The 25,500-nt window shown below is 39.8% G+C and overlaps 1 protein-coding gene across 2 annotated transcripts in view; it reads right to left on the bottom strand.

Moving 5' to 3' along the window:
• The window catches only part of whrna (whirlin a), a 245,154-nt gene that overhangs the window by 16,440 nt on the left and 203,214 nt on the right, over nt 1-25,500 (bottom strand). Inside the window, exons 6-9 of one of the 2 annotated variants that reach the window (XM_085413498.1) lie at nt 13,160-13,372; nt 9,375-9,596; nt 8,765-8,797; nt 1,299-1,373 (exon numbers count right to left, since the gene is read on the bottom strand). In XM_085413498.1, the coding sequence (XP_085269624.1) occupies nt 1,299-1,373; nt 8,765-8,797; nt 9,375-9,596; nt 13,160-13,372 (543 nt within the window). The remainder of the gene's footprint in view (nt 1-1,298; nt 1,374-8,764; nt 8,798-9,374; nt 9,597-13,159; nt 13,373-25,500) is intronic. The other variant, XM_085413499.1, reaches the window with a different exon arrangement.

Here is a 25,500-nt window from a genome sequence, read left to right as displayed (position 1 = left end):
TGAAACTAATGAGCATTTTCAATTTTGCTAAACTGTTATAATTCTCATCACTTTTGCAACCTGCTTTTATGATTTGAAAGCAGTTAACGACAACCACACATTGATTTCTAAGCACCTATAATTTTACTCATGTATCCTTCATTCTGATATATTAGTAACACTCAGTGCATACATCAAAGTACAAATTTTAGTGTGAAAAAAAAAGAAAAATATATTTTTTTGTAGTTTTAAAGATTGTTTTTGAATGCTCTCCTTTGATTCTTGGGCAATGCTGAGAGTTCTCTCGCCAGGGACAGGAACAGGTGCTCACAAGTACTGTGTCCTGTTTGCAGAAACCAGGTGAGGGGCAACCAATCAGAGAAAGGTGCATTTAAACCAAGAGTAAACTTAAAGGGGCAGGATCTACACACTGTACTTCAGACAGTAGATTTTTGTTTAACTGCTTCTAGTGGAGTCCATCACTGAACAGAACATAATAGGTCCCCTTTAAGATGAGTTCATATTGTTTTCTTGTCATTCACACCATTTTTTTCACTCACTCCCTTGCATTCACATATTAGACACACAATCAACAACTCCCACCAGCTTCACCACCAATTCTTGTTGAATTGAAGTCATTTAACTTGGTGGTTTGATGCTGCTGGGATCCTGGGTTTACAGGCAAGAGTGCTCAAACAAAAACTCAACAGTGGAATGAACAACACTGTGTGACACGAGTGCTGTGCCAGCATGTGGAGCGAGACATAAAATGAGTGTAAAAAATGGTTTAAAAAAACAAAAGGTATGATTTGAGCAGCAGGTAGCCTTGGGTGATAGCAGGCTGAAAGTTTTCTCCTTAACCTCACTCTTTTATCCTTCTGCAGACAATAAACAAACGAGCCCCCTGATATGTCTATAACTTTGGAAACTGGGGTTGCCATGGTATCTTTTTTAACACAATAGCGCAACAACATGGCTAGCTCAGGTAGGGAGCGAATTGGACAAATGGCACAAAGTGCTGAGTCTAATCTCTTCTTTCTACACTACAACAAAAAAGGACAGAGTGTGCACAGGCTCTTACTTTTACAAAGCTCTACCTCTGTTTCTTTTTGTTTTCGTGAAGTGCAAACACTTATCATCAGTATAAAATTCAAACCCTGCAGGTCACCATGTCTAAAGCATCTCTATCCAGCCTCCACACACAAACACACATCTTTTTCTACCTGTTTTTCTCCCACACCTACTCACTGCTCCCTTGTGCAGTATCCATCTTTATTAGGCTAAAGCAGGGGCTATGCCTGCCTGTCTGCCAAGCTCACCAGAGAGATGTCGGTCAGCAGCATGTTCAGGCTCTCTGGGGGATCCTCCTCATTACTCTCCACAACGCTGTCATTCTGGGAAAAGCAGGACAGAAGCAGAGGAAGAGGATCGGAAGATGGAAAGGTGAAAGAGAAAGAATGGGATGGTGAAAACGGAGACCAAAGACAGAAACAAGGGGTGTTTGAGTTTGATTCAAGTGAAAGTGAGAAAGCTTCTGAACAGATGTTAAACACAGATGTCTATTTATCCCAAAACAAAGCCGAACTGGGTTTGGCGAATGTTCCTCATCTCCTAGAAAAGGGAAAGACGTCATTTCTGTTCGCATTTGCTTGCCAGTCTCAGAGGATGGCAAGCAAATAGGACACGCACATACACAACCACACTCACTGCATAATGTCTTCTTTCATAAGCAAAACACACATGCTGCGAAATCGATAAAGAACCATCAGCTCAGTTCAAAGCAGGATTTGCAGGCTCAGTCCCACTGGCGTGGTAGAGAGGAGGTAATTTGCAGAAGATCTGTGAGCGATTCCAGAGCAGAGGAACTGAGTTCAGAGAATTGCTGCCCTTCATTTAACTCTGACACTAAACCAAAACACAAGCCCCATCAATTTGGCTTAATTACCCCTCCTTGCCGCATGTGGAGCACTTACGGCCAATTTATTTATCATAAGAGTCAATCGACTTTCTACGCGGAGAGATGCAATTTTACACTGTAAGCAGTCAGAGCCTGCTGCATCCGTATGTACAGTTTGTATGATTATGCTTAGCCACAGTTACAATGCACAGCAGAAACATTACAGTAGGTACAAATGCAGGAAATACTGGGATGTTTGTCGCCTGGGAAGACTGCTGATTCTCCAGTTTTAAAACCTAAGCAGTTATGCAAGTTATACCATTCGTGCTGGTGTAATGTCTGCAACCCACTGCTTTATATGTTGATATTCCTGATCATCTCTTCCCTCTTGACAAACTGCGAGCCAATATTGGTACTACATGCAATCTCAGTCTTAAAATCTTGCATTTTCATTACATTACACTGAAAGGCTACACACTGTTCCCTGATCAATAGGGATGTAATGGTCAATGTCATAATACTGTGATAGCAAAAGTATCAATGGTGTTGAGAAATGTGACACTATAAAACAATATGTTTAACAGGCAAAAGACTAGTAGTCTGAATTCAGCCTAAGTGAAGTAAGGCAAAAGAAAGTGAGATCTACAGAAACCTAATGAATCCTTCCATCATCCTGCTGCACTCCTGCAGAACAGTGAAAATGGCAGATGCTGGTGTTTTGAGGGCACGGATGTAGGAGAGAGATGGTTATGGAACTGTCTGCAGCCGACATCGCAGATGCTCATGACATCAAGACTGTGTATCAGCTTTTATAAAGTCTCTCATGCACACATGATATAATGGAGCATTGCACAGTGCGATGAGGACTCAAAGACCAACACGTAAGTAATGTTGTACTGAAAGACTTTGCAGAGTGATACCAAGGAGTTTGTAAGAGACAAACCTGGTCCTGTTTTAATTGTTCATTGTCCAGGTGTACAGCCAGTAGGTCGTTTTACTTTTACTGGAGGTTGTTGTTTCAAATTGACTTGACTTCTTTGTTTCTTATGCTTGCCATCTTTCATAACATGAATGATATTATATGGAAGGTGGTACTAGCTAGCCAAATCTCTTAAAGGAATGTAAAGACACAGCACCTTGTCCAGTGGTGTGTCTGAAACCTGCTATCTAGCAACATCACACACTAATTTTGTTTTGTCATGATCACAGGTGTATACAGGTCAGTAGTAGGAAATACTTTTAGTGCCTGGTGTAGCTCACTGTCCTCATAAGTGTCAACCTGATGGAACAGAGAGAAAAACAGGAAAAGCCATGCTGGACTTCTTCTTGTCTAGCCTCATCATAAGGCCTCACTCACACTAGAGTGGAAAAAAGAGAAGAACCTCAGTGTTGCCAGGAAAACCCTGTGGTTGGTGAGTGATTGCACTGAATGTTTTAGCTGTCTCAGACTGATTACATGTACAGTTGTGGCCAAAAGTTTTGACAATTACATAAATATTGGAAATTGGAAAAGTTGCTGCTTAAGTTTGTATAATAGCAATTTGCATATACTCCAGAATGTTATGACGAGTGATCAGATGAATTGCATAATCCTTCTTTGCCATGAAAATTAACTTAATCCCATTGCTGTCATCAAAGGACCTGCTGAGATCATTTCAGTAATCGTCTTGTTAACTCAGATGAGAATTTTGACGAGCACAAGGCTGGAGATCATTATGTCAGGCTGATTGGGTTAGAATAGCACACCTGACATGTTAAAAGGAGGGTGATGCTTGAAATCATTGTTCTTCCACTGTTAACCATGGTGACCTGCAAAGAAACGCATGCAGCCATTATTGCGTTGCATAAAAATGGCTTTACAGGCAAGGATATCGTGGCTACTAAGATTGCACCTAAATCAACAATTTATAGGATCATCAAGAACTTCAAGGAAAGAGGTTCAATTTTTGTTAAGAAGGCTTCAGGGCGTCTAAAAAAGTCCAGCAAGCGCCAGGATCGTCTCCTAAAGAGGATTCAGCTGCGGGATCGGAGTGCCACAAGTGCAGAGCTTGCTCAGCAATGGCAGCAGGCAGGTGTGATCGAAGACTGTTGGAAGATGGCCTGGTGTCAAGAAGGGCAGCAAAGAAGCCACTTCTCTCCAAAAAAACCATCAGGGACAGATTGATCCTCTGCAGAAAGTATGGTGAATGGACTGCTGAGGACTGGGGCAAAGTCATATTCTCCGATGAAGCCTCTTTCCGATTGTTTGGGGCATCTGGAAAAAGGCTTGTCTGGAGAAGAAAAGGTGAGCGTGACCATCAGTCGTGTGTCATGCCAACAGTAAAGCATCCTGAGACCGTTCACGTGTGGGGTTGCTTCTCATCCAAGGGAGTGGGCTCACTCACAATTTTGCCCAAAAACACAGCCATGAATAAAGAATGGTACCAAAACACCCTCCAACAGCAACTTCTTCCAACAATCCAACAACAGTTTGGTGAAGAACAATGCATTTTCCCACACGATGGAGCACCGCGCCATAAGGCAAAAGTGATAACTAAGTGGCTTGGGGAACAAAACGTTGATATTTTGGGTCCATGGCCTGGAAACTCCCCAGACTTAATCCCATTGAGAACTTGTGGTCAATCCTCGAGAGGTGGGTGGACAAACAAAAACCCACTAATGCTGACAAACTCCAAGAAGTGATTATGGCAGAATGGGTTGCTATCAGTCAGTATTTGGCCCAGAAGCTGATTGAGAGCATGCCCAGTCGAATTGCAGAGGTCCTGAAAAAGAAGGGCCAACACTGCAAATACTGACTCTTTGCATAAATGTTATGTAATTGTCGATAAAAGCCTTTGAAACGTATGAAGTGCTTGTTATTATATTTCACTACATCACAGAAACAACTGAGACAAAGATCTAACAGCAGTTTAGCAGCAAACTTTGTGAAAACTAATATTTGTGTCATTCTCAAAACTTTTGGCCACGACTGTAGTTGCGGTGACCAGCTGGTTGAGGTTGAGGGTGCTGACACACTAAGAGTATATTCATTAACACACAGATGGCTTGGGATCAGATGGTAAATAAAGTTTTGTTTTCTTCTACACTTCAGCTGTTACACGCAAATCCCAAGTTCGTCTGGAGAAAGAGTTTGTGACAAAACAGCTCTATCTAAACCAAATAATAATCCCTGCGCTTCACCTGTGTCTCAGTTCTCAGGTCCACACACAGACCCCATCAACTTCTAACAGAAGAGTTTCATAAACATACCAATTCTTCTTCAGCCTCCCCTCGTTCATTTGAACTGCCACACTGTTTTCACAGAGAGAAACCTGCACTTATACTATATTGCTTTCTGATTATGTGTCCTTATTTTTGAGCCCCCTAATTGCACTGCTCTCGGTAGAATGTTGGTCATTAATGAAATAAACTAACTCTTTCCTTTTGCTTATAAATTTATAATTTATAAATCTAACCCATGGATTCAGCCCAGTCTTTGGCTGAGAGAGTCCACCTGATGTGTGGATTCTGTGCAGCCCCATTAGAGATTTATCACAGATAATCAAAGTATTGTGGAATACAGATTGCATGTAAGTGCCAACTTAACCTTGTTCAATCGAAAACTGAAAGACTGGAGTGTTTTCTTCTGACTTCCCAAACTGAAGAAATGACTTGAAAAGCAGCTTCCAGATGAACAGAATCAGCTTTCTGGCCGTGGTCTCCAACCATTGTTTTCCTTAGTGTGACTGTAGCCTACGGCAGCATGTTTTTTTTTTCTATTAGGAATTTACAACATCCTGTATAATGTGTAACAATGATCAACTGTGCACAGCACCTATTTTCATTCCCAGCCAGATGATGCCCCTACATTGTTCAGCTCTTACCATAATCAAGCTTTTATTGTGTAGCCTAAATCTAGCATGATGTTCTATCTTCAAAAGGAAACATAATACAGTCTGGTCCTGTCCATCCACAAATCCATTTTTTTGCAACTTATTCAGGTCCAAGTTGGTGGAGCAAGACTCTAAGCAGACATACCAGGACCCCATCTCTCCCCAGCCAGCTTCCTAAGCTCTAATGTGTGAATAGGAGGCAGGATGTCCTGCTTGTATCCACAAACCAATGGTAATATTTTAATGTTTAAAATGTAAATAATGTTTAGTTAGAGTCCACGAGGTTCACGTGAGGGTAAGGGTGGGGGTTTGGCAGTTAGTTGTAGGGTAGAAGTTAAGAAGTCAATGAGTATCCACACTATTATAAAAACATGTGAGCATCAGAGGGTGTGCATTTGTATTCACTTGGGTATACCATGCTTTGACTCTAGTTCAGAAATCTACTGTTTTTATTCTCCCAAACCCACCCAGTCACCCATGGGCCCAAAACAGCACCACAAGACACACACATAGATGCAAGGTAAGAATGCAGACCACCACGCACACACCCAGTATCTGTCACACATGTAAATGTTGCTTCTCAGAGGGGAAAGTATAAAGGCAGGCAAAACCCATCCTGGGCATCTGAATGAGAAGGACTGTTTGGTGAATAAATCTGCAGACAGTCGACAGCTTATCTCCGCTGTCAGCTTAGAAACTGTGTGTATGTGTGTGCAGGTTTGTGTGTTCGTGCGTGCAACCACTTATCTTTATCCAGCCAAAGACCAAGATGCTGACACACTCACTACATGCTTACATATTTGTGTTTGAGTTGCTGGCATCTGTAGTGGGATCTACTGTAAATTGAACTGTGCAAAAAGCTTCCTGGTAAACTAGAGCTGTGATTAAAATTATGCAGACAGGCTCATTGTCCCTTATCACAAGTACATTGTGATCAATAACAAGGATAAAATCAAGGAATCTGGTATATTCCATTGCAGGGTGTCTCAGAATGGCTAAATCCAAAGTTTTAGTCTTTGCCCGAGAAAAGCAGCCTTTAACTACTTGGCAGGAACAGCAATTTCCCATGTGGAGCGGCTGCAGTATACTATAGAAAATATTAGGCTCATTAGGTTAGTGTCATATAATAAATGCAATGTAATGACCATTGTCATTGTTGCCTTTTGGTAATAACACTGCAGAGAAAAATGAGGGGATGTAATATTTGCTGAAAATTCTTAATAGAATTCCTTCAAAGGAAATAGACCTGGTGATAGTTTGTTGAACTTTTGTCTTAGTGACAGGAATCTCATTGAGACTGAAGCTGAGGGCAAAACAGCAACCGCCATTGGGTGGAAAACGAAGCCAGTGAGGACATGACAAAAACTATAGGAACTGACTCACATTTAAAGCCTCAAGTGGCAATTAGAGGAACTAAAAACTGTTAAAAAGAGTTATAAATATTCTGATTGTGAAGTTTATGGTTAATGCTAAGCACCATTACAGTCAAGCTCACTTTGAGTGACAAGTACGTGCATACGCAGGAAGATGTAGATTGGTGTAGCCACTGTGGGGTCACCCACCTGCACTTTAGTTTTGTGAGTTAGTGTTTCTGACTTTCTGAAACCAAAACTGAACATAATTAGACAAGCATGTGATATTATAAACAGTATAAAAGTTGAATGGAGCCTCTGATTCTGAAAAGTAAAGTCAGCTATGACTGGCAAGTCATTAGCCAATAAACTCCAAAACAGGATTCTGAAACCAGTAGGTGACATCATGGCAGCTACGGCCATAATTTATACTGTCTGTGATTTAATTAATGCTACAAAGTTTGGCTGTCAGGCAATTCTTTGAAAAATACTTCAAAGGCACCGAAACCCACAAAAACAGTCAAGATGTCCAGTGAGACCTAGCAGCCAGCAATCAGGTACAGCGACCTGTGTGGGGACATGTGTGACACAGTCACTGTTTCATCCCCAGTGACTTCGCTCATTGGCGAAGTACATGTGATCAACACTAACATATACATTCAGAATCTTAACAACTGCCACATTTTACAAAATGAAATTTATGAACTTTAAACTGGTGGTTGGTCTTGTGATTGTAGTTATGGCAACCAACTGGTCCCCCAAAGGCTGAGTGTGCAACACCATCAGCCTCTGGGAAACTATTACTACTACTACTACTTTTCATTGCAAGGCAGTTGCTGCGGTTGCCCAGTGGGAGTCAACCAACCTTCAAAAACATGGTCTGACTAAGTGCAATCGCTCGAGTTACCAAGTACCTATATCGTTTTGCAGTTAAATCAGGATCCTGCAGCAACTATGTCACTACTGGTGGAGCAATTTTTGAATTTATCTTTCAAATCAATGAGACTCTGAAATTAGGTAGTTACCGGTAATGTGAATTTCTGTGTGTGGCAACAGATTTGATGACTTATTGCCATATAGTCATAGATTGCTCTAACTGTAACTGTCAAGATGTTCCTATTCAATTGCAGACTGATAGCAGAGTGACTCCAACTTATTGATATTTTATCTCCATCTTAAAACACTAAATGTGCTTTGAACACAGCAACCAGAAGCTTGCTGATAGCTACCAATAAGTTTGGTCATGTTGTGGTGTGAAACAATTGTTTTGCCTATTGTGACTGTAGCATTAGCCAGCTTTAGTTGATAACTTATCACCTGTAACAGTTTACATATGGGACCTTGTGGCTCAATAATGCCAAGAAGTTGATGGCGAAATTGGGACATATCAGCTTAAAAATGTCAGTCGTGGATATCATTTTATATAATATCCAGAGCAGTTGGTGCTTACACCCTTTTGACATTTCTTGTTCAAATTAAGGAAAGAAAGAAAAAGGCAAGAAGGAAGAAAAGCACTGCAAACCATTTAAAAACACCACAAACCAAGGTGAGAGCTGGAACGCATGCATGTCTGTCTGCCTACGGAGGAACTTAACTCGAGTGTGTATTCTGTATGTGTGGGTCTGTGATGGAAAGCATTCATCATTTTCAGCAGTAATTCCTACCTCCATAATATCTATCAGCCACAGCAGCCTCTCCTACAGAGGGAGAGAGGGAGGGAAGGTTTTTAGGGGTGAGATGGAAGTGAGGGGGTTATCAAGGTGGAAGAAAAACGCAGCCTATCAAATATCAGCAAAAAGACTTTGTAATCTCAGAAGGTAGGCAGCGAAACATATCACTGTTCAGCCAACAAAGTCCACACCAGAAGAGTATCTATTCTGCAGTAGAAACTGTAATAATCCATGGAGACATATCACACTACCATCTCTGTCTTTCACACTAAGCCAAGAGAGACAGAGGAGTGAGCAGACGGCCAAACAGGAAAGGAAGCAATTGCAATACAAACAGTCAGACAGCAAGGCGAACTAGGAAAAAAGGAAATACTCCAATCCATCCATCATATTATATGCAGCAGACTAGACTGCTGCTTTGCCCTCAAAGTGTCAGAAATAAATAGTAATAGCAGCAGGTTCAAAATTACTGTAAGTATTTTTAAGGAAATAAATTAATTTAAATGTTTTAATGTTGTTTTCTATTGTAAACGTTCATCTTAGTTAAGAGTACCCACTAATTAAGTAGAATCACATAATCATTCCACTAGTAAGCACTACTTACCCGTGCAGAGCTGAGGGTGGTGTTGGTCATGAAGCTGGCTGAAGATGATGTCAGAGTGTCTGGATATGACACCATGGACAGGGAGTCTGGCTGCAGGGCTGAGGCGCCAGCTGCCCCCTGTCGAGCTTTAAGGGCCTGAATTTCCCGTCGAAGGACCAGCCCATCAAAACGCTCCAGGTCCTGTGGCGCAACCAGGCCTCGTACTTCAGACAGCAAGGAGAACTGAGGGGAGGAAAGTACAGAGAAGGAGAAACAAGGAGACAGAGTGATTTGACAGACTCTGTTGGGGGACTGATCTTTAATTAGGAGTAAATCCTTTTTTTTTCTAATGGTAATGCTATCATCTGGAAAATGTTAGAACAACAGTGTCACTGTTCACAGTGAAGTTAGTTTTACATCACCACGGACGAACAAGAGGTCAACTGAGAAAGAAGCCCCTGCTCCACGATCAAAGCCAAGTCCCTTTTTGGAAAAAAACTTGTAGTCAGATAAGACAAAGGTTGAGGTTTTTGGCCACAGTGATAAGAAGTATGCTTAGGGAAGAAAAGGTGAGGCTTTTAAACCTATACTGTTAAACATGCTGTTGGATGCAACTTGCTGAGGAACAATTAACCAAATATTACTGGGGGTGTTTACAAGTTGAAGTAAGTGAACTTATTTATATTGGGCTCTTTAAGATACAAATCACAAGTTACGGTACTTAAAACCAACCAACAAACCAACCAACCACAAAACAAACACCCCCCCCCCCAAAAAAAAAAACAACAAAATCCCCTTACCAAAATAACAAAACCACCAGGATTTCAGAGATAAAAATAAAGATAAAAAACCAAAAGAAAAAATAATATCCAAATCCAGAACAAGTCCGCTGATCTTACAGATTGTAGATTGGAGTGTTTTGAAAGAGTGGAGGCCATGACACTTTAGTCCAGATTTAGGGGTGGATATAGAGCCCACATTAGATGACTTGAGGGTCCCGCTTGAGAGTCATATATGGGTGCAAAAGTTTGCTGATGTGATTCACCATTCAAAGACTTAAAGGTGAACTCCAGAAGCCTGAAAGAATTCTGAATAATGGGAGCAAGTACAGTGAGACTGGCACAGGTGTGAGGTGAGAGTGCTTCGAGGATCTGGTAAGGAGCTTTGCAGCTGCGTTTGATCCAGGGAGGCTTTACTGAACAGGTGAAGACTGAGTTACAATAGTTCTGGTGAGAGAAAATGAAAGCATGGATAGAATGAGCATGAACCTGTAGGTTTTGATGTACTGATATTTCTCATCCACTTCCCCAGTAAATACCACTCTCAGGGAGTAGTGAGTGAACCCAGTCCTCACAATAACTGTAGTATTTAAAAATGAAACACTGACTTTGTGCTCACAGCATCATGCAAAAGTCTTTTATTTATAATTTATGAGAAAATAGGTCCACCAATTTATTTAAATACGCAAAAATATGGAAAACAGAGTTCATACAAATCTAATAAGGCTGAAAGTCAATATTTTATATGACCAACCAATCTCTTAGGCAAGCTTTCTTGTAAATTCTTTTAGTAGTTTTCAGGAATAGTTCTCCAGGCGTCTCGTCAGCAGACACTCACTGTTGCACCTCTCTCCTGACCTCTTATGTACTTATTGATGACAATTTGAGCCAAATATTTCAAATTTGGATCCATTATTCCTGCTGCTGCTAATTTTTAGTCCAGTTTTTTTTGTAATTTGACACATCTCCTGTTTCCTTCCTTAAGAATGGCTTCTTGATGAGGTCACTCTCAAATTATTAGATTTTTGTGACAGGCTGATATTAAAAATTGAAAGATATATTTAAAATTTAAAATTGGTTCTTTGGTAATTGTCTGTTATTTGAAGACAAAACACTGATTAATCTCTTCACTTAGGTGCATTTTTCATCTGTGAACAGTGTGTAAGTGGCTTAACTAAAAACAAACAAACAAAAATACCCCACAAATAAAAGGCTCAGGTAGAAAGATGGGACTGACAATGAGTGAAAAAGCAGTTTACACTGAAAGACTACTTTAAAAATTACAAGGAAAATTTTGATTTCTTGAAAGCAAAATATAAAAAGCAAGGGACAGCTCAAGACTTTTTGCACAGAACTGTACAATACATATAAATTATACATGATAATATTGTAAGTCATGCCACAGTGGTTCTTTTTCTGTGGTTATAGTTATACAGTTACACGGAAAAGGGACAGAACACACAATAAACAAACCCAACGAGTTTTCCTGATATTTTGCTCCTAGACAGTAACAAGTATGTTTTCCTTGATAACACACTCGCTGTATAACTGTGTAGTAAAAATCTGATATTGTAACTAGCCCTAGACTGAACTATTTGAATAATACATTATTTTGATGTAGAGAACCAAAATAAAATTAAACCGTGTATCATCATAACTCTACAGATGCAACCATATACCAGCAGACCATATTTTCTTTCTACTTTAGCTGATCTAGCAGCAACTCTCCTGTCATTAACCTGTAATTGTGTTTACGTTTTTGGTGATGCAATGAATATAAAATAATTAAATTTGCAGCTGAGCAGACTGGTAATGACTGCCGGTCAACAGAGTATTTGTGAGCAAATTGCATTCCCATTTTACTGTCTGAACTGGCAAATATGTAAATGAGAACAACTGTGTTGTGAATATGACTTTGTTAAGGTGCAGTAAGTCATTGCAGAGAGCAGAGAAAGGCCAAACACAATCAGACAGGTGGTCTCCTTCCCTTATTTCCTCCCTTTATCTCCTGCTTCTTTCTCTCTAACCACAAACATAATTTGGTTTGTTTAAACAATGTCAGAAACAAATAAAATGCGCCACTGAGTTTTAGGTTAATTGCTAATAATGAATGGCATTAATCTACGCTCTTAAGTGAGCTGCATCAGCGGCTCTGATAAAAATAGATCCAATGCCTAAGGATAGCAGAGTGGACAAAAGAGCTGGGAATGAGTCACTCCATATGTGCAGTCAGTCGACAACACAGACTGTCTACAATGGCATCAGATCAGCTGCAGTAACCATGGTGAAGCTGGAGCACTATCCAGTCCTGGGCACATTCTCCAGTTAGATGAAAAGTACGTAGTGCCTGAGGTATTTGGCTTCATGTGAAAAACTGTGTCAGATACAGAGAATTATGTTAAAAGATTTCCTGCGTGAAAATGAAATGAGGGATTCTTCAGTGTTAGGTTTACCTGTGAAAAACAACCAACACAGGCTGGTTTTTGAAATTACTGTAAATTGTGTGTGTTTTTTTTTTTCATTTGTGGGTTTTTTTGGTACATTTTACACATTATACTGAGAAAACTAAGTGCACTAAGATGGAGCTTCTTTATTTATACATTAGCTTTATTATGTGGTCACTTTGGCTCATTGAAGTTGAATAAAATCTAGTTTTCTAAATTATTTTTTAAATGAAATTGCTTTTTTGGTGTACTTGCTCGTACAGTATCTCTAAATACATTAATGCCATTTGCACAGGCTTTCTGTCGGCCCATGATACTGCAGTGTACTTAAGAAATTGGAAATAAAATGTCTTTGATTTATCGTGTTTTTTTTATAAGGTGAACTTCTGCAGACTATGAGAAAATCACAACACTTTTAAGAGCTGGGGAGGAAGGAAAAATAAAACAAGCATAAATCTCAGAAGAGCTAAGAAAACTTCAATCCCACACAGAGACTTTACAGGAGAACACAGGCAGAAAATGTATTCTCTTTTGATCTTTCTCTTTACTTTGTCAGACTCACACAAGCCTCCTCATAGATTACCTTTGCGTGCGTGTTCAGCAGCTCAAACAGCGCCATGACCAGCTGCTCCACTCCTATGTGTCCGTCCCGGTACTCCTCCACGTAGTAGACCATGGTCTGTCGCTCCGCCTCTGTCAGCAGGTGGCGTGCCTGCTCCTCCAGCATGGCACGGGATTGATTCACTAGACTGGAAAGGGTTACCTGTGAGCCTGCCACACCCTTATAAAAGCCAGACTAGATAAAAGAAAAGAAAAGAGACAAATGATTGACAAAGGCAATCAGGACTTGTATTATTTTATTTTTAAAATTGATTTTGATGTCTTGTTTATTTATTTTGGTGATGGAGTGAAGAAGCAAGCTGAACTGAAGGGGTGAAGAACAGGTCAGGGAGAGGAGTGGTGGTGGAGGCAGTTAAATACAATTAAGAGATGTTTTAGTGAAAGACGAGGCCATGCCTGATGGAGGAGGAAGAGGAGGAGAAGGAGAACATGGGATGAGATGAAGAAAGAAAACCAGAAAGAAGTAGATGTTACAGAAGTAGGAGGCGTGTTCGAGTGGCAGGAAACAGATCAAGGCAGACATAAGATGTCAATCCCATACACACAAAACTATCCATCAAGCCCTTAATTCCTCATATAAATTATCATTCTACTTCCCTTTTCCAGCTGTCCAACTACCATCTATTATCATTCGCGCTTTGTGGTGCCAGCACCACAGCTTGCAGGAGGACAGATACTGTGCTGTTCACACATGTGGGTGGCGTTTACAGCCTTTATATCCATCTCTGTAGTGCCAGCTGGTTTTTCTGTCAATCATAAAAACTCTCTGGCAACTTATAAATGCCAATATCACTTCTTCCGCTCCTTTTCTCTCACTGTCTCTTCCCTTTCTTTTCTCAGTTATCTGCTAGCCTGCATGCAGCTTTTCTTTAATTAACTCCTTAATCAAAGACACAACTTCAAAGTCACAGCTTCAGGGTCTGTGTCTGCCTGTGTTTGTACAGACAGAACCAGGAGAAGGAAACAGGCTCGGCGCCGCCTTCCCCTCCTCCCTTCCTATTCTCTGCCTTCACCTCATCCTCAACTCTTTTTAGCACTTGACCGTGTGTATCATCGGCTGTAGCTGTTGCAGTGTCCCAATCTCAGCAGAGCCAACAACTGTTTAATGCCCAAGGTGAACTGTGGCACTACCACACCCGAATCTTAATCGCTGCAATGCTTACCGTGAGAATTTCTCTAAAGCGTCTATGTCCCAGTTATTTACCTCAAGGGCACAGTGGATTGAACTGAAGAGGCCACAGAAGGCATGTTAGTCTGTCTCTTGCTGTCATATTAGAGGGCAGATTGGCACTTGAGGGAACTAATGAAATCGGTCATCAGTCTACTGGAGTGGAACACCGGCAGACTCGTGCTAATAACTTCTGCTGGAAAATGTGAGGATGGAGAGAGGCCGCTTTTACTGTAAAGCTGTGGTTTTACAGTTAATGGATATCTGGAAAAGGCCAGCCTGTTCCCTGGACCTGGTCCATCTCTGAGGTCACTCATTGGCAGGGTTTGTTAAATGCCAGATAAACGGATTGGCAATTTTATCAGAGTGACAGACAACAACGGCTAGGACCACAGCCGACATCCAGTCGATAAAGAGCAAATCAGATAAAGTCAGTTCAAAAACTTGCCCATTTAAATGTCACAACCCTTATCTTTGCCAGAACTTGAGTCTGATTTAAAATAAGGAGGAAAACTTGAGAGGCAAAAGATATGAGAAGATGCGTCTCGTTGAGTCAGTCTCTGCTCGTGCCAGGGTCACAATAATGTAGTGTACAGCAGAGTATTATTCCACTACATCTAGTAGACAAGTAGATGCTGAAAACAATGAGCAAAATGTGTATGACAGCTCCACATGGTTGTCACACTCCATTCTGTACCAGTCTAAAATCTGGGTGGGGAATTAAGCAGTAGAACAATCTCAGCTATTAAAAATTATTCTTACAGTTTTCTTTAAAAGTGGTTATATGCTGTTTTCTGGAGCTGAACCAATATCGGCTTAAAGTGACCAGTCACACACATACTGGTATCGGCGTATATTTATTATCTGATAGAAGAACATAATTAAAAATAATAATTTAAGCATTAAAATAACAACTGAAAATCCCAAAGAATGTGCGAAATACACTACTGATTTATAAGCTAAGTGTTAGGTTCATCGCCAGACATAACTGCTGAAAACTACACAGACTGTATATCAGAGATGAAGGTAGTCATCATGACACGAGCCGATGGTTAATGAAATCCTGTTTCAAGGAATTTAACTGTTGCTAGCTTAGTCTTTCGAAATCAAATGTGATGTGGAAAGGATGAATCTGAGAAACCAAGGGACCCTCATGTTTCAGCGACTTGCCAATCAAAAGGTGGTTCGGCTCTGAAGAATATCTCGTTTTGCTCTTCTGTTTTACTCTAAAACTGACCTTTATTTATGAGCATCATGTAAATAAGATGAGGCACTAGCGATTAAGATCATTAGCTCCACAATTTCTCTACAACTCGATTTGTTTTTGCAATCAGAGGAGGCTATCAAAAAGAATGAGTTCATTTTTCATTTCCTGGAAATCATACCTATTTTTTATATACAGCCCAGATACATATTTTTTCTATATCTTTAAATTACCACTCAGACTGTGTATGTGGTTAAAAGTGGGAGTGGCTATGGTTATGACTAGTTTAGAAAAAAAAATCTAAACGGGCCAAAACAGCTACACAGACTAAAACCCTGTGGAGGAGGTTGTCACATTTGTGTTTCAGTTACTGGGTAATATTCTTTGATGATTGTTATTCCTGGTTTTGGTTATCTTTCATTTATGCTCAGTGATCTTAGTTCTTCCTTCCTGTGGATTCTTCTTAGCCTGTGTTTAGTCTCTGTCCCCATGTTTTCTCTGTACCTGTCCTGGTCCCACGCCTCATGTCTAGTGACCCTTGTCTCTATGTTCCCTCTGACTCCGACTCAGTCATGTCTCAGTGTGAAGCCCATGTCTCTGAGTCTGTGTCTTTGTGTATGTGTCATGTTTCTTGTTTTGCTTTGATAGTCTCGTGCGGTATGTCAGTGTGTCTAGTTTTGCTTCCCTTTGTCTCGTTATGTCTAATTAATCCCAGCTGTGTTTCCCTCCCGTTTCCCATACCCTCATTACTCCCTTGTATATTTAAGCCCTGTGTTTTCCTCTGTCTGCTGTTGCGTCATACTCTCACTATACTATGTGTTTCTTCCCTCTGTGTTTCAAGTCAATTCAAGTTTTCAATTCCTGGTTTAGTTTCTAGTTTTGCTTTGTGTTTGGATGTGAAGTTCTCCAGCATTAAAGCTGAGTTTTGAGTTTACTCCTCCGTTTATGAGTCCTGCGTTTTGGGTCCAACATCCTGCCACACAGCACACCATGACAGAGGTGGTCTCAGTCCAGTTTCAAAAGAATTCCAGAGTGATTCTCATGTGGTGAGAATGGGATCTAAGCTTGTCCGGGTCTGAGTTAAACATAGCCATGTATATGTTTTCATTCTAGGATATGGAAGAGCGCGGCAGACATTCTGACTGCTGTAGATGGTAGGCATAAAGTCAATGTAAATTCTTCAATCAAAAACACAGCAGCTTCTCCGTGTATTTATTATTGTAGCTCTCAATAAGTGGACTGATTGTTCTCATGTGGCTTGTAGTGACACATTTTTGCTTATTTCTCTGTGTTACAAGAAACCAAATCACTGGAAAAAGCTGTACATTTTACACACTCATTAAATGATTCAGACCACAGTAAGTATGGTGGGAAATAGTTAGAAATGGATTGAAATCTGTAAACATCTGTTATTACATGACCAGATATTATAATAAATGAGGGCTTGTTCTGTATAGCTGTGCCACACTCCCAACCCCAACAAAGAGATTAAGTAGTCAAAGAAAATCAACAGCATTGTAATATGATTGTGTTTTTAGTTTGTTACAGCAGCTTCCAAAAAATAAAAATAAAACTACTTGTTTAAATATGACAGCTGTGATTGAGATTAACCCTGTGATATTACCTTGACAATGAATTTGTCCATCCACACTGTCTTGAGTTCTAATTTTAATGAGGATGCAGATTCAGTGAAAACAAAGCTATATATTAGTGACCAATGAAATTAATTCATGTTTTTCTTCTTGACTTTTGAGAACAGTATAAAGCTGACAAGAACAATCATAGGCTGCATATTTACAGCTCTTTTTATCATGAAAACAAGTTCAATCCCCACTAAAAGTGCAGATTTCCACAGTTTCTCACATTCCTGATCTCTGTTTGTGGACAGTTCAGTACCATTTTTCCTCACACAGGTTCATGCACCTTTATAACGAGTCAAGGAAAACAACTGGAGAAAGGCTAGAGGGAAGATTACCATGCTGTAGCTGTAACAGTTGACTGCAAATAATGATGGTACAGATCGGGCCTGACCTTGGAGGGCAGAGCTTAGTATTAAAACCTGACACTGTTTCTTCTGGTGTGTTGAAATATTAGAACCTCAGAAAAACAGAATACAACAGCTTTTCGACTCCATCATTAGCTTCATCTGTCAGAACCTGAATATGTTAACTTTAAAGAGGCATTATGGACCTACATTCGTAGGGTGATTGTGTTTGAATATCCGTTTGAACATCATACTATAATGCTCCACCACCAACAGAAGCAGCCATAAACAAGCGGGTTTAATTGGTGGATTCAGATCTCGTGAGCTGTTTTTATTCTGCACACATCTGAGATGTGAAATCGACCGTCCTCTTAATTCACCTGTGGACTGCAAATCAACTTCATTAATGGGACAGGTGTGGTCGCTTATTACTGCAAAGGTTTCTTTCAACCCAATGGTTCTTAAATAAATATGAACGAGAAAAACTTTAACTTTTTGTCTTTGGGAAAATCTTCCATGTATTGGAAAATAAAAATTAGTAAAGAAATCAATCTGCGACAGATCAGGAGTGTTTGAAATTCTTAGAAGACAGGTTAATTTACAATATGTGGTCATAAAACACGGCGCTTTTTGATTACCTCTGCTCACAATGCATGTCTGCTGCCTGCAAATGCTCACATCTATTAAACATCTGACTCATAGACAGAAACATATATTTCTGTACAGCTGAAATTATTATTATTGGCAGACTTGATTTTGCATTCATATTTGATTGAAGTTTGAGTGAAACTGTTTAATTAAAAATATGCACAAACTTCTGATTTGTTGATTGCTTAAATGGATTTAATGTAGAGGTAGTGTTAAAGCAGATAGATAGGTAAGTAAGATAGTTAAGAATTGAAAGGAAATTAATACCTAGTGATAGGTTTGTAGCTTGAACCTATTCGCTGGAACGTTAAGACAATATAATTACACTGCAAGCAAGACGCAAGTAGGCAAACTTCTTCATGGTACTCGTGCACGGGAGAGACTGGACAGAGCGCCGTCCCTTCGCTTGACCCCAGTAGCTCTCGTCCGTCCTCCCGTAACACTGTCCTTTTATTGAGGTTACATGAATATGCATAGGTTCATTAACATACGACGTCTACATACAAACAAAGAGTACCTTGCCTGTGTGTGTGTGTGTGTGTGTGTGTTGCTGATCAAAGGGTCAAACATCCTTGGTCAGGAAGAGGGTAGACTAGACCCCCCCCCGGTGAGGAAGTCCAGCAGTTCATCTAAACAGAAAAGCACTTAGACTAGAACAGACGTAGCTACGTTAATCCTACCATAAAACAATAAGAGAAGGTATGACCTCTCTCATGCTCCCAGGATGTAGGTGTGGAATGCACACCAAGCCTCTGTAGCCTGTTAAAGATCACACAACTTATCACTACACAATTGATTATACACCTCTAAGCATCTATGGTTAAATATTTCTAAGCATAAATGACAATCAACAATACAAACTCTAACACCTAGCAATACTGAAAACTGGACTGTTTTCCTAACTTGACATTTGCAAGGCACCTGTATGGGTGTGCCATAAAGTTGCACAGTTGCACTCAAGGAAAAAAAGGTTTCCCTTATAACAGAGTAACACTTATGTTCTAAAAAGCTGAAATGAAATGATAAAATGAAATCAAGTCCTTCGGATTTTGCCAAATCCCACTGAAAATACAAAAAAGTATTTTTTAAAAAAAGGTCAGACCACACCTTGTTGTAAAGCTTATCCAGATGGTGTGCAAGCAAACCCACATCTCCTATCAGAGATTTTAGATTTCATTAGGCTTGCTGTCAATATATTCAGACATATCAGCTGCAATCTTTAGATTGCTAACTCAGATGCATTGGCGAGCTTCAGTGGAGACTAGCGTGCTGACAGACGGGATCCATTGGTTTGGAAATCACACCCTCTCAAAGTTTGTGCCCGATCAAGCACAATCACTGTGATAGTTCCAGTTTACAGCTGACAGAGTTTAAACGTGTGTGTATTGGTAACATTTACGTAAGAACCATTGCAATTTGATTTACCATCAGTCATTGCTTCAGATTTATCTGCTTTGTGTTTGTACTGTTTCTGTACCTATTTATCTTTACACAGACTGATGGTCATCATTCCACACTGTAATCTGATCTGTGGTACTTGGAACACACTGAGCAAAGGTATGCCATTCAAATATCTAATTTGCCTTTCAAATTTCTACTGCTTTTTTCTGTATATTTTGCTTTTTAAGGAATCAGAATTTCTTGCAATTTTTTAAAGTAGTCTTTAAAATTTTGAATTTGATTTTTTTGTTAACGGCAGGTCCCATTCCTTCAGTTAAACCTATAAAAAATGCCAAAGATAACAAAGATCGCAAGGCATAAAATGGTATTTTGTACCAGCTAGGTGATTTCTAAAGAGCTATTAGCTGAAAATGTAGGCTATGCTGTTATTTGAGGAAACAGGACAAGTGAAGTACAAGAGAACTATCTATAGCAGATGAACATTATCTAAAAGTCATGTCATAGAAATAGAAAAATAATCCAGCTCCAGATCTGAGAGATAAATCTGGCCCTTCAGCTAATGCATCTACTGTTCACTGAAGCATGATCAGTAAAAGGTCTCAGTGGAAGTGTGGCTGTTAAGAAACACACTTAAGGAAGTGAAAGAGAAACAAAAAAGTCTGAGGTATGCCAAATTACACAAGAACTGGACTGTGAATCAGCACCAACAGGTCAGATGGAGTGATCAATCCAAATTTTAAAATTGTGGTTCAAACCATCGTCCGTATGTACAGAGAGGATCGGGAGAGAGGTAAACAGTGTGTCTACAGCCATCTGTAAAACATGTTGGAGGCTTGATCATGGTTTGTCATTTCAGCCAGTGGTTTTGGGATCTTGTCAAAATTGATGGAATTATGAAGGCTGAAAAGTACCACCAGATTTTGATCCACCAACAGTTCCATGTTTGCGCATGACAATCACCCCAAACACACTGCCAATGCAGTAAAAGCATACCTGGATAGAAAAACACACAGTGGAACACTATCAGTCATGGACTGGCGCTGCTTATTTGCTGTAATGCATTTTGTTGTCTCTCAAACAACATTGACTTGCTTTAGATCAGAGCCCAAATGGGGTCAGAGCAGAATTAATGATTGAGGATTGCTGTGTGACCTATTCTTAATTAATTTGCTTATCGGTCTGGTTTGGCCTTTGGGCTGCAATTACAGGATGAAGGGAGTGAGGAAGGGGGCATGTAGGACAGCTGATGTGACCACTGGGATAAACTGACTCTACAGGCACCAGCCCGAGGATGTGATGAGAGGAGGATACAGGAAATTATAGGATAAACAGAAACCCCTTTGCTTGTTTAAGCAGCAAAATCAGCAGCAGATCACTCTGAGAGAGATTAATATTTATGCCGAGGATGTGTTGCCACAGTGTGAGGTTAGCAGCAGGGGTCGACTCTGACAGTGGCTGCCTAGCTCATGTGGAGGAGCTGCAGAGCTGTGAATTATCACCTTCCTCCGTTCTGCTGAGCCCTAAAGCCCTGCTGTTATACATCTTACCCTCTTAATTCGTCCCCATGCACCCCCTCTTTGTCTTTGTGTGCGTCTCTCCCTCACACACACAAACACACAGACATACACTCTCTCTCATACATATGCAGCATATTTGAGTACAGAGCCTCCACTTTTCCTCGGATATACTGTGCATTAGCTGTTTTTAGGTTATTCTGCACTTTATGCATTTGGTTTTATTTCTAACACTGCTTTATTTTCTCTACCTGTGTGCCTACAGAAAGCACCTGGTGTTCTTACAGCCAGTTCAGGGATTTCTAGTGATTCTGTAGAAGCCTGTGCTTTTATATTAAAGCAACTTTAAAGTGATACAGAACAAAATATATTGTGTGAAAACCCAGAAAGTATGTGGATACCTGAACATTGCGAGTGGGGCCCCAGGTGTGGCTGGGGACATCCACAGGAAAAAAACACAACAACAAAACAGACCACAAACCATACAAAGCAGCAAAGAGGCACGCAAAACAAAAAGTCAAAAAACTCCAAAGTACCAAACACAACATACGATGTAATGCAAGAGCTTATTCCCACAGACAATCAGACTCCCGAGGCTTGTACTAAGCAGCAGGATTTCTTCTTCTCTAGGTAACATAAATGTTAACAGGTATGAAATCCTACTGACCAATCAATTCTCCGGGAAATAGCATCGCTATTCCTAGAAGATACTTCTGTGTGCAGATAGTAGGAGGGTGTCAAGTTTTTGTTATTAGTGTCTTTGTGTCGTAGAGCCTTGGATGCACCTATATTGCTCAATTTTTTTTGCCCTGTTGGCAAAACAGATTTTCAACAATTGTATTGTTTTCTAAGCTCCTAAAGCAGAGCATCTATTTGTACTTGCTGAGCTTAGAACAAATTTGCACAAAGACTAAGCCTACATTTGAAATCTGTTGTTGTACTCTCATAGCTTTAACCACCACCGGGGCTACAGCTAAAAGAATTAAAAACTAAAACAGTCTTTTAAACATTTATAAAATGAAATCCTCGATTATAATCCATCACTTCTTCATGCCTTAATGATAGAATTGTGATACTGATGAGCCCATTAACTTGCAATACACAGTAAGCACTTTTGGTGGCTTTTTTTGCATGCTTCAAATAGGGTAAGCTTTTTTAATTTAACAGCTCTTTTCCAGTCTTTCTGACTAAAACATTTGAAGCACTCACACATTCATACAGCACCTTTAATACTAAACTACTATACAGTGCTTTTATCTCACACACAGTCACACAGCTGATTTATCTGTGACAGCTCTCTTACTTTCAGTCTGTATGATGTTTACATTTCCCTGATATTATGGGTTTTTTTTTGCAAAATCAGCTACTCTGCTGCCAGTACACTTATCCATGCTTATGACCGGTCAGCTTATCCTGATTGCGAATATTAAGGTCAGTAAATACAGATAACAGCACGATACTGAGTATGCCTAAGTTGCTTCGTAGTACAGGGCCCTGAACCCTCTTTAAATATACACAATCATAAACTATAAATACTCACTCCCAGAAGTGTTATGTATGTGAAGTCTGTTTCCTTCTTTATATCTAAGAGAAAAACAATTTCATTCTACCACAGTCTCCTTGCTTTATGGCCCAAGGACAATAAAGTTAACTTTGACTTTAAAGGAAGGAGTTAACAGAACTGAAATTACTTGTTTTAGATAAGGATGAATCCAAATAAGGATTATTTTGAACATCAGTCATGCAAAGCTGCTGCTATAGAGTCCAAGAATAAAAAAATACCCAATTCAGCATTTACAGCCACTGAATGCATTATACACAACAAGATGCATAATCTGTCATCACAATTCTAATACTGCAAAACACTGAACATCTCAAAGAAACAACATATACAAGGTATATATATGTAAATACATTTACTGGGATCTTTGCTTCTGTTTTGGGGGTGGCTGTGGCTCAAGAGAGAGAGCAAATTGTAAGGTCTGTAGTTCAAGCCATGGCTCCTCCAACCTGCACAGTATCCTTGGGCAAGATACTGACCCTGAGTCGTGCCTGAAGCATCTGTTGGAGTTGAGTGGCTGAACATTAGGTTAAAAGTGGTTAGTAGGGCTGGGCCATATTATACCGTTGATGGTAATACCGGTACAATGTTAGGCAACGATAAGAAAATGAAATATCGCGATAGAATATGGGTAAAACGCGCATGCGCAGTGCCTTTGTTTTCATACGCACATTGCCGAAAAAGCATGGCGGCAACGGAGAATGAGAATGGGGAAAGCGGATTGTTGAGTGAAAAGGATGAACCAGAATTGGTTTTTTAAAAATGGTGCAACTTCACTGGTTTTGTGTTTGTCTGTCAGATACACAACAAAGCACATTTTTTTTGTAGAACATGCAAGCGGGCCATCGTTATTGCCGTATTTGTCGGACTAAGGTGCTCCTAAATCTGGGAGTAATCTGGGTCCTAAACTCCGTCCGATTCAGGTCCCAAAGTCAAATGAACACTGCAGCATCACTGAGAGTTAGAAAACGTCTAAATTCTTTCATCTTTAATAAAACGATCAGCATTGCTGCTTTACCAGGTGTAACTATGAAGTTTAACATCCAGGCATCCATGTAAACAGAATTTGTTACATTTAATGGCATTAGAAGTTAGCAGGAAGTTAGCAGAAGTTAGCTTGCTAGTTACCTAAGCATGGGATGGGCTGTAGTTACATCCTAAGGTTTTAAAAACTGAGCTTAAATAAATAATTAGCGGTAATAAAAGCAGAGGGAGGTCAACAGTGATCACTGACTGTTTTAGGAGCTTTTTGAGATCAAATAGAAGAAAATACATAGCATTAAACATGTTAACAACACAAAAGCCATATTAAACGCAGACTACTTTAGGCCCGGAAGTAGGATTTGTCGCGTCATCACTGAACAACCGGATAGAGCAGCTGTGATACAATACAGCATTAATGAATCAAAGGTACAGAAGTGGAGGAAGCAAGAAGAATGATTTGAATAAAGTTGGATTTATCTGACTGCTTTGTTTCACTTAATGTGCCTTATAATCCCGTGCACTTTATGGTCCAAAAAATATGTATTTGACTTTTTTATTTGGCACACTGCAGTTTAATGTTGCAAAGCACCTCTTTTTAACTTCAGTGGATATTATACATGGTTATGCTCAGGATATGTCAGCCCATTTCTACTGGAAATGCCTTTTGGTTAAACTTACAGCAAGGAATTTGCATTTGCACTGTTAAATGTTTATATAGCTTTAATGCATATAAAAATACAGCTGCTTGTTTAAGTGACAATAAATGGATGGGTTGTTTTTTTTGCGCTAGTGCTGAGGCAAGAAAAAAAAAGCTGTAGTATGAATTACAGATTTTTATTGGTTATTCATCATTTTATCTATGTTGCGATCTAAGAGTGGTTATAAAACTTACATTTTTGGAATCCTCTACAGTAGGGGTGCTGAAATTCAGCCTTGCTTTCAGAGGGGACAAATCCACAATGTTTTTGATGCAGTAGTATTCATTTGCTCACAATCTTATGTGACAAATGGCATATTCAGCGAGGATTATAGAGACCATTTGTAGACCAGTCAAGCTCTTTGGTAATAAACTTATTAAAGAAGGAATGAGCACTCTGAACTTCTGCCTGTGTAACTGTGCACATAACATCATAAAACATCCACAAATCTGTAAATTTAGGAAGCTGATTGCAAAAAGTAGGGACTAGCAGGGGAGGAAAAGCAAACACAAAACTCAAACAAGCAAGGAAATGATATACAGTACAAAAATCCACTGGTACACACAGCTGTGTAAAGGTATGCACATTGAAATGCACACGAACAGAATACTTTGATCTAGAGGATCAAAAGGAACCACGACCATCATGACAACATGTATTTCACCAAGGACAGGCTCTACGACAAGGCTTTCAAATGAATGCACAGTATGTTTCAAACAGCATGATACAAGACCAGTGATATCACACTTTAATAACAGTATCAGACAGTATTACTATCAAAGCGCTTCAGTGACCATGAGGAGTATATACATCATAAAGGAACGGTATAAACTGCTGGTTTCCAGATACTGACAGCGCCATGTATGAATAGACAACCATCTAAGCATCAGGTTGCTGCTGTATATAAACATATTTATTGCTATGCGGCGGTAAGAGCCCAGAGACTCCCAGGGCTCACTATGCTGTCACTCTATGCATTAGGACGAAATGTCTTCATAATGAATGTATGCCTGTTTTGTTTTCCCTTCCTGGCACGGTGGTGAGTTGTAGCAGCTCACACTGTCGTTTTTATTTATTTATTGTTGTGATAGCTTTAACACCTGTTAAAGTTGATTTTTTAAATTTGTGATTCAAGGAACAG

The sequence above is a fragment of the Rhamphochromis longiceps genome, linkage group LG7 (assembly GCF_057381845.1).
Source record: "Rhamphochromis longiceps isolate RC_006_pf linkage group LG7, R_longiceps_female_GT1.1, whole genome shotgun sequence".
Classification (NCBI taxonomy): Eukaryota; Metazoa; Chordata; class Actinopteri; order Cichliformes; family Cichlidae; genus Rhamphochromis; species Rhamphochromis longiceps.
The sequence above is the reverse complement of the archived record's forward strand: the minus strand, read 5'-3'. Positions and strand labels throughout refer to the sequence as shown.